Raw genomic sequence first — 14,123 nt, forward strand, 5'->3', positions numbered from 1 at the left:
CTGACACTTCATCTATAAATTCCTATGGAAACTTGTTCATAACTCTAATCTTGTCTAGTACGCCATCATACACTCCATGTATTAAAAAGAATGCCATGAAGGCTTGGCATTCTTCTTTCACTGATTTCTCTACTTGTACAGCTAATAAGAATTTGAAAGTCTTTAAAGTAGTCATAGGTACAGGCTGTGCAATTTCATCATTCATTATGGTTGTTGTGTACAGCAGTAATGAAACTATCCTCTTGTTTTAGTATAAAGTAGCTTTATTAGCAAACAACCAATCTATACCAATTATCATATCAATTCCCGATATGGGTAAACAGACCAAGTCAATACTTATAACTATCTCACCAAATTTCAAATCAATTTTTAAGCAAAGCCTGACTAATTTTTATAAAATTACCAACCGGCGTAGACATATTCATTAAGAAAGGAATTTCAATCATATGCAACTCAACCTTTTCACATACTAATCAAAAACAAACAAGTGAGTGGCACCAGAATCAAACAAAGTAACAATTTGTTTTACCAAGAAGAATCATACTTCAGATAAGCTTCGGGGAAGCCTTAACCTCCTCTCTCATTATAGCAAACACACGATAAGGAATAGCAGACCTCTTATCAGTATTAAGAGCATTCTCAGGGAAAAATCGAGCAATGTGCCTAACCTTGTGGTACTTAAAACATGTTCAGTGCTCCCCATTATGGTGTCTCCCATACTTGTTACATTATGGTGCTCTAATCGGTTTAGCTGTAATAGGAGCATAATCTTGTCTTGATGCTTGATTCCGCCCACTATACTCTTATGAGTATCACTCCTCATTTGGGATCCCTTTGATTGAAAACCCTTCTTCTTACTGTTGCTGCTCAATCTAGATGGTCTAAAGCTATATCCATCTCTCTTGCTAACATATCTAGTAGGACCCGCATATGTAGAGAAACTGACACAACCATCTCTCCTCTAGCTGTTATCAACCTCACAACCACGTCCGGCCATCACTCTTAGCTTACTACACATGTCACTGAAGGAGATAATATCAAAAGGTGCTAACCGTTGTCTATAATCAAGCTGCATCTTCTCTAATAGCTACTCGGCCTTTCAATATTCATTATCGTGATTTCTCAAGTAAGTCGAGTAAATGGATAACTCATTAAACTTAGCAATGGATTTCTCTTCATTTATGTTCCCTTACTGTAGCTGATAAAACTCAACCTCCTTCTCAACTTTAAATGAGGTAGGGAAATAGTAAGGGAAGAACCCCTTCTTAAACTCGCTTCATGTCAATGAAGACCCATAAACTGGTCTAACACTCTCCCACCACTGCTTAGCAGCATCTTCAAGCAAAAAAGTAGTAAGTAATACTCGTTGCTCAGACGTGCAAGTCATAATAAAAAAGATCATCTCTAACCAATCTATCCATTTCTTGGCTACTCTGTTCTCTATTAAATCCTCAAATAATGGAGGATTTAGTTAGGTGAACTTTTTCAATGTGAAGTCAATAGATCTTTCTTGCTTTTTCCCTTTAGGCCTAGCTGGTTTTGGCCTTCTTGGTCTACTCTCCTCGTAGTAATCTTCCTCGGGTTGGCCAAGTACGTCCCTATCCAATCTTAATTCACCATGATTGCCTTCAACCTTCTTTACGGTCTTCCTAGACTCTCTTAGTCTCTTCTTTAGGATCTCATCGTGTTCATTGATTCTTTGCTCAATCCTCCTTATCATAGTTCTTAGTTTGAGCAATATATTTTCATTACCCATAATAGGCCCTGGTTGCTCTCTAACTTGTCCCAACTCAACATGCTCACTTGAGACAATATTCTCCTTTCATACCAAGATTTCTCGCTTTTATATTGATACATTTGTCGGCCATATTTCTTGTTTGCACCATTCTCCCTTTCTAAGGATAGAAGTTATCACACAAAAGGAAAAGAATTAGCACTAGCTCAACAGGGAAAAACGACATGTGAATAATGTTAATTGCCAACTTTCTATATACAAATGCATAATTCACAAACAAACTCAACTCCTGATTCACAAATCTACAAACTAGTTCTCATAACCAAAGAAATTGATACTAAGTTTGTAATCTTCTTACCCATAAAACATCATTAACTCTATAATCGAGGTAATTAAGAACTAAGCCTATAAAGATTATCAAGTTTTCATAATTCATAAAATAGAACCAAGTTTTCAAATTTTAAATGGGAAAATAAAGAGACAATTGGGAGAAGTAAATTTAAAACCATTTGCTAAGTGATCCCATATTTTCAACAATTAAATTTCTCCTATAAACTCACATATTGTTTAAATCAGAGTTTTAAAGAAATACGAAAGCCCAAAAATCATATGGGACCCAAAACATTGAGTTTCTAAACTCAAAGAAGTGGAATTATGTAGAAAAATGTGACATGCAACACGGGTCACTCGTCTTTATGTCATACACCTTATGCATTACACACAATTCGAGAGTAAACAGCTGTTGTCATTTAATAGCAGTGGGAGAGAACTTCCGACGCATGTTAACTTTTCATCTAATGTCTGATTGAGGTAGTTTCAGTGTTCACACGAAGCTTTCTCTTGGCTTTAGCTATTGGCACAAGTTTCACACTCAAATTCATTTTCTACAAAAAAGTTAGATACCAAAACCCATTTTACCACTTTTTTTGCATAAAACTCACAACAATGGTATCCTAACTCATATACAAGTGCCAAAAGCTTACACTGACCATCTGACCATACTCAATGGACTTTTGAGGACTTATGCAATACACCATAATCAACCAAATACACATATAACATAAAATCACTACTCAACCTCAATTTTACTAAACACAAAGGGGAGGAAAACTTGTACAAACCATTAATTTTCATTCCAAATCATTCAAAATAAACATGTTCCTACTTATATGAGTATTTTAACCTTATCGAAGGGTTTGCAACTAAAACTCACTAACCGAAGGCATAAAATACACAAGTATGCATAAATATAGTGCAAGTAGCTTAAAGTCAATGGTATATGACCTAGTTAGCAAATTAATAATGCTCATACACAGAAATAGAACATAGAGACATATAAAAGAATTACTTTAGAACCCTATGCCTCAGCACGTTTTTCTAGATTTAAATTTGATAAATTAGGCTCTGAAAATATTGAGAATCGAAGGGTGAGTGCAACCACTCATTAACCAAGTTTCACCTAATCTATACAGCTGCATATCAATTAAAAACATATGCAAATAGGCAAAATCACCCCATATAGCATATATGATGACTATAGCCCTAGTTCATAATACTAACAACTATATAACTGGGCCAAACGTACATAAATGACAATGCATATCATAGAGTCGCGATAATACCAACCATATGCCTCTAACAAATACAGAACCATGATAATAACAGTTATGTGGCTAGATTTAAATGCATGATTAAATGCCAACCTTATACCCTCATGTTACCTTCAATATGAAACCAGTGGCTATTCGATGGCTACATCCTTTACGAACTAACCTAGCCTTTTAATTATGAGGAGCTACCGAATCAGGGTTAACTCACTCACTTATGTAACACGGTTTCTCCCAATACTAACAACATGGAATGTCATACCCCTAATCTAACCTTTTCATGAACCGGTGGAGACTAGTTAAGTTTGAATCCCTTATAAAATAAGTGGGACAGTCCCAAATCAATTATGAGACACGGGTTACCTCTTGATTCCAACGGTTGGTGCCAAGGTAAGTTCTCAATTTTAACGGTCACTGCCAATACTATGTGGGTTTAACAACTACTCATTTCTCTAGGTGAACTCCTGCCAATAATCATACGATGCATGCATACCACATATTCATGCAACTCAATTATCAATCACATAACTTAGATTCACCTATCCATAATTACATATTCAACTCACTCCACATGCCAAATACCATATTTTATAAATTTCACAATGACATACCATTAATCAAAATCATTGCTCACTATAAGCAAACATAAATAAGGTTCTCTATTTCTTTCAAAATTATTTCTCACCAATTCATCAATTCATCATAATTTCAAGCATGCCAAATTTACATCAAGAGTTTAGAAATATCAATCATGTTTTAAATCAACTAATTCAACAATTAATCAATCAATATTCACCTATATAAACTAGGTTTTCCTTAGTTATTTTAAACCTTTGAGAGGTCAAAAGTTTACCCTCACAATAAACACTTCCAAAACTCCTCTCAAGCTTAGATAATGCCAAAAATAAATTTCTCTACAATTATATGACAATGATATCATCATTATCCCATTTATAACAAATTTCAATACCATAAATCCACAGTCTCTATTTAATCAATCCCATAATTCATTATACATTCATACCCAATGGGTTTTCTAAGGTCCGTCGACTCATATTTTTACTAATGAGTCATTAAACTATCATTAATGACCTACCAACACAATCAACCACCTTATTTATATTGAACTTTGCATATTAATGGCTCCTCCCAAGTAACCAATGACAAAATCATTAATGTAGGGTTTAAATACCTTAAACAACTCTCATTATATCCATTTTAATCAATGGTTCAAACTCAAAGCTCCTATAGATTGAAAATTACTCTCCCAACTCAAACCCTCATAAACATGATAGAGAAAGGAAGATGAGGATGTAAATTACTTACTTTAAGTGTTTGGATGCCTCAAAATGTCTTCAAGGGTCCCAATGCGCATGCCCTGGTAGAGCCAAGTCGTGTTTTTTGTTTTCCAATCTTTCTCCCTTCTATTTTTGCACATAGAACACAAACTGATACAGTCTAATTTTTGACCATGTGCTACAATGCACGTAGCCACCTACCATAGTGCATAACACAGAGAGGCCCAATGGAGCTTGTATTGCTTCTGTGCACTGCAACAGATCGTGGCATGTGGCATAGAAAGCATTTCATCACTTTTTACTCCTATTTCCTTACCCAAATGGCTTGACTTCACTCTGGACTTGCATTTAGGGTTGAAATTATAATTAGTTGCACAATTTAAACCACTCAAGCCACACACCTCCTCAACTCACTAAGCACATTCATTAGGCTAATTAATCATGCTTAATTTTCTTAAATGTTACAAATAAACATTTAATAAGATATCTTGATTATTGAAATTTTTATCTCACTCATGACTATCATTTTTACAAGACCTGACATTGTGAGCTTGAAAGGGAACGAACCAAGCCGAAAGTAGTAGATCTCTTGTTGGCCATCAAGGTTGGTGTAATGAATTAGTTGTTGTAAATATGGTATTATATATAAGTTACCATAGGACTACATGTACATATAAACATTAAAGTGCTAGTATGTGGGTACTTACGTATCCTAGCCCTATAATGCATGTGTGTGTTTATGGTGAATTTTGTAAATGAGGGCTAAGGGTACTACTACAAGTGCATATGTGTGCATACGTTTGGTGTGAAAGAGTGTGAAATTTGGCCAAATGTTGATACATATGTATGAATGTGTGTAATTGCCTAAACATATGAAAATGGGTAGTTTAGCAACCAAACATGTGTATATGTGTGATATTATTGATATGTATGGTCAATCAGATGTTAAATGTCCCATTGGTTGTTATCAAGGCCCTAGGAATGACTATTGATATGTGGTCTATAAATGGGGTGCTTGAGTAAGTGAAAATGACTTAAAATGGTCATTTTGCATTCGAATGTTCAATTTTCAAACAAAATATTGAAGTTAAATGAAACTAGTGTCATTAGCTAGAGTTCGAAATAAGTTTTGTATAGGTGCTTGTATCATCCAAATCAGACATCATATGAGAAAACATCATACTTTATAAGTTCATATCAGACATACTATTTGACAATAAAATTTGATACGTGTGCTGCGGTGCATAGTACACATGCTGCAGAGCATTTCACAGAACAAGAAGTGGTGGCTCTGTACGACATGCCATGGTGCATGTGCCACATACCATGACATATAGCTTCATTCAACCTAAAATTGCCGTTTTGCCTCTTTTGTCTTCTTGCATTAGGTATATGAAATCTTTATTCTTCCACTATGTAAGTGTTAGACTTTTAACTTATTTGAAATGGTTTTCTTAAAGATTTTATGAGGGATCCCAATTGATTATAGTTTTTAATTTTAAACCTAAGTGTGAATTGGTGTGTTATTTCGTAATGTCAAAAAGGCATTACATGATCCAACCCCAAGAAAAACCATTAGTGGTGAGCTAGCACAAAACATTATAAGGAGTAATAGAATTCAAGCAAGGTCTTGTTGCTTTGCTTTCTTCTCTCTCATGTCTACTTAATACTTTGTTTCTACTCCGTTCACTTACTATTACTATTGTTTCAAATGTTCAATATGATTAAAAGTATAGTTTATGAGGCACATACATGGGAAAAAGACTAGTTAACGATTAACGGTTGCTATGAGAAGGTGATACAATTGCAAAGACAACTGCAAGAGCTTCAACAATAGTTAGATACTAGACAAGGGAATGACACTATCCAACATGATCAAATATATCTTGATCCTACCACAACTTCGATCCTTCATTAGACACTTGTAGAACCAACTCAAGCAGAGTTTATGGTTCTACAAGCTTTTGAAGTAAGAATTATATGTGCAATTTCCTGATGTTAAAGGAAAATTGAAGGACACAATTGAAAATTTTGATGAGAAAATTCAACCACATGGAGCCATTTCCAAAACAACTTCCTCAAAACCATTAACTAAGGAAAACTTGATTTGTGGTTGCACTTCTTTTGTCTTGGGAGCTCAATTTGATTTCTTCTTTCTTAGCCTCCTTTGTATTTTGGTTTTAGAACCTGGATTCTCTGGTAGATAAGCTATGATGGTAATGTATATTAAAATTGGTTTTATTTCTAGTTTTTAAAATCCTACTTGTGTCAAGTTTTGGGCAATCTACATCTTTTCTGCCTCATTCTACTCTACTAATCAATTTCAAGGCCCTAGATACTTACTTTTTTTTGTTTTTGAATGGTTGTTGCGTTATGACTGACACTTTGAGCTGCATTATTATGCAAATTGCTGCCTCAAAAATTTGACGTAGTTAATGGTTGAGATGGCCTTCAATGACATTTGGTGATATTTTGGGTAGTCAACTATAGTGCATAGGTGCCTTGGCTAAAACTAAAATAAGTTCAAATCAATGACTTGATTTGATCCAATTTCGTATAACTTTTTTAAGTAACTCAATTCCGAAAGTCAGTAGACAAGTGAAAATTAATTTTAACTTGAACTTGGTTTTCAAATCCAACTACACTGTAACAATTATCCTTGACATTATAGGGTGTTATTGTGGATCTGTGAGCTGGGTAGCATAATTTAATATGTTAAAAATTAAATACTCTATTGTCAGGTTAAAACTTTTTTTCCTTGCGAAAATTAATCCATATTGATAATACTAGAAAACCTCTTGAGGAAAAGATATGAACCGGCGATTATAAAATTACATGAGACCGAACAAAATACAGCTCTAAATACAATGGAAGAATCAGATTGATGGCCCGGAAAAACCCCATTTTTGGTTCCTACACAAGGCCGCCAACTAGAGATGATGTGCTAAAAACTGGCGTCATCTTATTAGCTTCATCTTTTTTATTGTTGCTATCGCTTTTACTCCGAGGCTTTGCCTCTTCAAGCATCATTATCACATCTCTCATGGAGGGTCTGTCCTTGGGTAGCTTTGCGGTGCAAAGAAGTGCTATTCTAAGAACTAAAAGCATCTCCTCTACAACATGCCTGCAATTTCCTACACTTGGATCTAATGCTTCTTCTAGAGGCTTGTTGTCTCTAATCTTCCTCCTAATCCACTCAACAATGTCCACAGATTCTCCAAACTCAGAATCCAGTGGACTCTTTCCTGTGAGAAGCTCCAACAGAACTACTCCATAACTGTAAGTGTCAATCTTTTCATCCACCTTCAAGGTATATCCATACTCTGCCAGATAAACAAACATTAGAAATGTAAGAAACATGAGATAGATGATCTAATGTGAACTCTACTCTACTGATTGAAACTGTCATGTTATGTTCTTTGAATTCTTACTATCCTACACATACTCAAGTAATATTAAACGTAAAGTTACCAATGATCTGATAAAATAAGACATATGAACTAATTGGCCAAAATAAGACGTGTGAACTAATAACTCACCTGGGGCAATGTAGCCGTAGGACCCAGCAATCATGGAGACAGTTTCATTCTTCCCAGTCATCATTTTGGCTAATCCAAAATCTGCTATCCTTGCCTCAAGATTTGCATCAAGCAGTATGTTATTTGACTTGATGTCGCGGTGGATGACCGGTGGATGATAGTCATGATGAAGATAAGCAAGCCCTTGCGCAATTCCTAGAGATATGTTATATCGGGAAGCCCAGTCTACAAGCAACCTTCCAGCTTGTTTGCCATGCAAGGCATCTCCAAGGTTTCCATTGGACATAAATTCATAAACCATCATAACATCAATGTCGTTATAAAGGTATCCCAATAGTCTAACGATATTTCTATGTCTTAGCCTGCCCAATAGATTCACCTCTCCAACCAGGTCATCATTACTTCCTACTTCAGTATCAGATCCTGATGTCCACAACTTTTTCACCGCCACAACTGTATTTGACTGTGACAGTTCAGCCTTATAAACAACCCCAGTTGCTCCCATTCCAATCACATTTGTTTCCTTAATGCAAGCTAGAATTTCAGTGCTTGTAAAATTAAGCCTCTGAAATGCCATCAATCTCCAGGGCCACCTTTTGTCACCCTTATAAATCTTTTCACCGTTGCGGAAGCCATCAGAGTACCACCTTATGTATATAGATCTAGCAACAAAAATGGCAATCCCAATAGCCAATACTGATGATATTCCAATGACCCATCCTGTGATTATGTGTCTTGCTCGTGAGCTCCCATGCTTCAATGAATATGCAGAGTTTTGGCCACATGGAGGGAGGATGCCACCGCATAGGCCAGCATTACCCATGAGATCACTTGGGTTGATGGTTCTTAGCATGCCATTTGTTGGGACGGGACCCTCAAGCTGGTTGCATGAGACATTGAGAGCTTCGAGAGCAGGAGAAATACCAAAGCTATCAGGTATCTGACCAGTGAGAGAGTTGTTGGAAAAATCAAGAATGGCCAGTGAAGGCATGTTGGCTAGAGCTTTTGGGATTTTACCAGTCAATTGGTTGTTCTTTAGGTTCAAGTTTACCAATTTCTGACAAGAAGCAATGCTATCTGGAATGCTTCCAGAGAGACGATTTGATGAGAGATCAAGAACACCAAGTGAAGGACAGTCCTGACATTGGTCTGGGATTTCACCTTCCAAATTGTTGTGGGAGACCATGAATGATTGGAGATTCGGAGTGGAAAAAATGGTAGAAGGGAGAGAAGAATGGAGGTTGTTTCTGGAGAAATCAATGAAAGAAAGGGATGTGGAAGAAGCAATGTCATTAGGAATTTCACCAGTGAGACTGTTGTTAGCCAATTCTAACCTTTCAAGATTCCCAAGTTTCCCAAAGCCAACCGGAATTGATCCATTAAGTAAATTGTTATGAATTCGAACACGAACTAGTGAAGGGCACATTGATATGTTGACTGGAATTGGACCTGTGAAGGCATTATTGAAAAGAATAAGCTTGGTGAGATTGCCCTGGCTGCAAAGTGTTTCTGGAATCTCACCAGAGATGAAGTTCGATGATACATCAAGCCACTGCAATGGTGAACTTTTGCCCAAGCGATTTGGCAATGTCCCTGACAAGGAATTTTTCCATAGCTCAAGAACCTTCAGTTGAGGCAAATCCCCAAGTTCAGAAGGCACAGGACCAGATAGAAGGTTGCTCATGAAATTTAGGAGCTCTAAATTCTTCAGTTGGCCAATTTCAGGTGGAATTTTTCCTGATAGCATGTTGTCAGAGAAATCCAGCAACACCAATGAAGTCAGATTGCACAGAGCAGGAGGAATTCTGCCTTTAAAGTTGTTTTTGTATAAGAAAACCGTGTTTAGTAATTTCAGGTTTCCCAATTCAGCTGGAATTTCACCTCCAAGATTGCCTTCGGCCACATCAAGATACTTAAGATTGGTGAGGTTTCCAAACTCTCTGGGAATCCCACCCTCAAAAGCATTGTACCCGAGAATCATATGCTCCAGTGAGGAAAGCTGCCCCAGCTCACCTGGAATTTCTCCAGTGAGATTATTTCCAGAAAGACCAAGGAACCTCAGCTTCCGCAACCTACTGAAGGATTGTGGAATAGACCCTTGGAAGAAGCTGCCTCTGAGATCTAGCGTCTCTAAGGAAGAAGCATTCCCAAGATCCTCCGGAACAAAACCTGAGAAATCATTACTGGATGCATTTAAAATCATAAGTCGTGATGCCTTTCCAAGACCTAATGGAAAATCACCAATGAAGAAATTCTGGCTGACATCAAGACTTCTCAGTGTGATGAGGTTGGCTACAGATTTTGGCAATGCTGTGGAGAACCCATTGCAGCATAAGTTTAGAGTAGTGAGACTTTGTAGCCTTTGTATCTCATCGGATACTTTGCCACTGAGATTCATGTGGGATAGATCGAGCTTCTCGACAGCTCCAGCAGCATTGCACGAGACACCAACCCACTTACAAGGCTCTGCATCTTTTCTTGGTGCCTTGTCCGGCAATTTCCAATCTTGCAGCTTATTCAACGGATCAATAAGACCTGCTTTTATAGAAAGTAGTGTGGAAACTTCATCATTCAAAACAACAGCAAGACCATAAGAGAAACAGAAAATGTAACAGAAGAAGAGCAGAATTTTCAGTTGCATCTTATTCTTCACTCTGCTTAATCTCTCAGTGGTCCATCATTTGCACTCTCTACTCAGAAACTGAAGTGTGATGTTTGGATGGACAGAACACAGAGAAAGTAATGTCTAGTTATGAGGAAGTCGTCGAAACAAGAACAACTAATGCATTTGATCAAGTATAATATATGGGCAATAAAAAAATCATCAATGAGCAGTCATTGTTAAGGGTTCGTCAGGTATTTAACAGCTGGTAATGTGCAAGTAATGACGGGTGAAGCTTTGGTCTTATTGGGAGTTTCTCCGACATAAAACATGGGAGAGAATGTGCCGCTCAATGCTGGTTTAGTTTTAGCTTTGCCAACTTAAGAGATGAATAATTTGGCAACTATATCTTTTTTCCCAAGAAAGTTTCTTCCCTGATTGTTTACTTTTATTCTTTTTTCCTTTCCTTTTTTGTTTTGTTTTGTTTTGTTTTCAGCAATTAATCTATTTTCTTTTTAAGAAGATTGAGAATGAAGGCATCAGAAAAGTGTACCTTCTGGTGTCAAGAGTAAATCCGCTGAATAATTCTTAAGGGTGTGTTCTATCCTAAAACTAATATTTAACCTGCTCACAACTCACAGGTATAAATCAAGTGGCAATCCATGATTGAAATTCGACCAGATGTAGAAAAAGTGACAAAGATAAAAACTATGAAATCAACAAGGAAAAAGTCAATTGGATAAGTCAAGTTCATGTATAAAGCTACTCTTATGTTTTAACCGCGTTCTGAGTGTCGAAGAGAATTTACGAGTTTCAGCAGATGGAAGGGTAGCATCTAAGTATGACAAAGATTCAGAAATGATGCCTTAGTGGGCCATTTAAAATATAGTTAAGGTTGGGATCCACCAAAGAACATTGATGTAATTGTGATTATCTTAACATCAAAATCCAAACCAGAGCCATGTGACAGCGGGAATAACTTTTAACAAATTGTAAACGAAGAAATTTGTACCTTCGATTATCGTATTCTACTTAAAATGGCAGAGCGAGACGAAGAGGAACCATCATCCGTTTGATGGTTCCACCCTCAAAATATTAATTATTCATTATGATTAGAAGCAGGAATCTTTCCATGTTATAGGGCGTAAGAAACATGAAAATAAGACAAACTCTACCCTCCATTAAAAATAAAATTACAAAAAATGAAGAAGTGAAAGACCATAAAAAATTTAATGTATGAGGTAATGCAATGCCAAGAGCTTCAGCCACAACATGACACACAAACTTGATGGACTAGAAATATGCCACTGAGCTAATTTAGGAACCCAAGCAATACAACAAACACTTGGCCTGCAAGTTGTTAATGATCCATGTTTCTAAAAGAGACCCTTTCAGTTTTCAAAAACAAACACGCCCTTCAAGATGAAGAAGAAAGCAATAGATTGAAGCCGAGACATGCCCAGAAGAATAGCGAATAAAATATGACAAGAAAGAAGGTAATGGGAGAAAAGTGCTGCACCTGAGCATTATCAATCATGGTCTGCGACTCTGAAGTCTGAACCCACTAATTACCACATTCTGAGATAAAAACTCTTTCTTTTATCTTTTTGCTCTTTCTGCCTTTCAAGATTCACATGCACACACGTGGTCTGTTTGAATTAACAAAGTGAAGAAAGAGAAATTCCCCCTCCAATGCTTAGAGTTAGAACAAATTCGATACCTAACCACGTAATAAAACAGATGGAAGTCATATAGAGCAGTACCTTCTTCCCAATATTGAATTATTTGATGATGGCTTTTGATAATTGATGCGCATATGGATCCAATCTTAAGGGCGTGAAGTGAAGAGAAGGTCTCCGAGAAGCTTGCTTACGTGCGTCCACATGCTTTTATGCCAAGGGAAACCAGAACCAGCCTTTCATGATTTTAAAATCCAAAACCTAATGTTACACGCAGCAATTAGATGCTAAATGAGATCATATTGCTCCCTGTTGCACATGCGCCACATGAACGTCGCTCAGACACAAACGTTTTCCTGCGCTTTCTACCCCTTTCCTCTTGTCTAAACTCAAGGTCAAGACACTGATGGGAATTCTGAGCTTAGAGCATTAACAACCACACGAAAATTTTGGCATGTGATTCTTAATTATAATGCAAAAAGAAATGGGAAAAAATAAATTTAAAGATAATGTTGTAGAGAGAACTTGAGGGGGGGGGGAGAATATGAAAAATCTCATAATTTTTTCTTCCATTTCTGTGGCTAGATCTAGAAGATCCAACGGACAATTTTTTGTTGTGTCCTGACTTTTTGACCTTTCTGAAAAAAAAAAAAAAAAAGAGTTGGAGGTAGGAAGGTTATCAATAAAATTTGAATCTACAGCTTTATAAGTTATGTAGATTAAATTCTCATTTAATAGATAAGATGAACTTATGTTGATGGACATTGTCAAGTATTAATTAGTACCTCTCTTAAATTAGATTTAAATTTGAACTAGAACTAGTGATATATTTTAAGTTAAACAGGTTAGTTCAAATAAGTTGTTATAAGGGTCAAGTTAAATTAAAAAAATATTAATCCATATAAAAATAATTTTTTTTTAAATTTGAATCAAATAACTTATAACTCAAATGGATTAAGCCTCATGAGTCAAGCTTGCCCTATTTAATCCATATTATTTATTAAAAATAAAATAAATTTAAAAAAGTAAAAATGAAGGGAGTTTTGACACTAAACCCTCACATAACAAGTAGATTTTGAAATAAATTATGGTGAAATTAATTAATCTCATATAATTATGATGTAAATTTTTTTAATTACATGGAATATCATATTAGAAATTCTTATTTAGATATAATTTTTTAAAAAAATTATAAAGATAAATAAATAAGCCAGTAAATTGATTTATTTATTCCACTAACTCACAAAAGTTAAATTGGACAGAGATTTTTTCAACCCATATAAAAATAAATTAAATCTAACTAACTCATGATAGTTGAGTTGTGCATAAATTTTTTTAACTCATATAAAAATAAATTAAATCTAATCAATCTATATGGGTTAACATATATAGTTCAAATAAACTCATATTCCCACTTCTGATTTGAACATTGGCTGGAACGGTTACAAGAGACTAGTCCCCTTTTTATTAAAGCTAACCTACGTGTTATTTTTCACCCTTTGACCATTCACTATCATTACAAACAGTTGACGGCGTTTTTTCGGCCAGATATCCACTTTGCTATGGGCCCTCAACTTTGGGGCAAAACCAAATGGACCTTGATTCTTTGTTTGCATTAGAGATTTGCACACACATGTGACTCAAGCAATAATTATTTTTTAAA

At 35.9% G+C, this 14,123-nt stretch overlaps 1 protein-coding gene across 4 annotated transcripts; it reads right to left on the reverse strand.

Moving 5' to 3' along the window:
- Positions 1-7,438: 7,438 nt before the first annotated feature.
- Positions 7,439-12,883, reverse strand: LOC129321209 (MDIS1-interacting receptor like kinase 1). 4 transcript variants are annotated; one of them, XM_054966915.1, is made up of 4 exons: positions 12,545-12,883; positions 12,301-12,430; positions 8,180-10,714; positions 7,439-7,963 (listed from the first exon to the last, which is right to left on the reverse strand). In XM_054966915.1, exons 3-4 carry the CDS (start codon positions 10,575-10,577, stop codon positions 7,554-7,556), a joined length of 2,808 nt encoding a protein of 935 aa, XP_054822890.1. In that variant the 5' UTR covers positions 10,578-10,714; positions 12,301-12,430; positions 12,545-12,883; the 3' UTR covers positions 7,439-7,553. The 4 variants fall into 4 exon arrangements, with proteins under 4 accessions (XP_054822890.1, XP_054822896.1, XP_054822882.1 ...); XM_054966921.1 differs by having other exon boundaries at positions 12,301-12,468; XM_054966907.1 differs by having other exon boundaries at positions 12,301-12,883.
- Positions 12,884-14,123: the final 1,240 nt, after the last annotated feature.

The sequence above is a fragment of the Prosopis cineraria genome, unplaced genomic scaffold (assembly GCF_029017545.1).
Source record: "Prosopis cineraria cultivar Desert tree isolate PC_DT_omini unplaced genomic scaffold, ASM2901754v1 PC1, whole genome shotgun sequence".
Classification (NCBI taxonomy): domain Eukaryota; kingdom Viridiplantae; phylum Streptophyta; class Magnoliopsida; order Fabales; family Fabaceae; genus Prosopis; species Prosopis cineraria.

Excerpts from the sequence above, each read along its gene's own strand:
- LOC129321209 (XM_054966899.1), bottom strand. The coding sequence starts at position 10,820 with ATGCAACTGAAAATTCTGCTCTTCTTCTGTTACATTTTCTGTTTCTCT. Across the intron at positions 7,964-8,179 it reads CTACGGCTACATTGCCCCAG|AGTATGGATATACCTTGAAG; the intron begins GTGAGTTATTAG and ends TTTATCTGGCAG.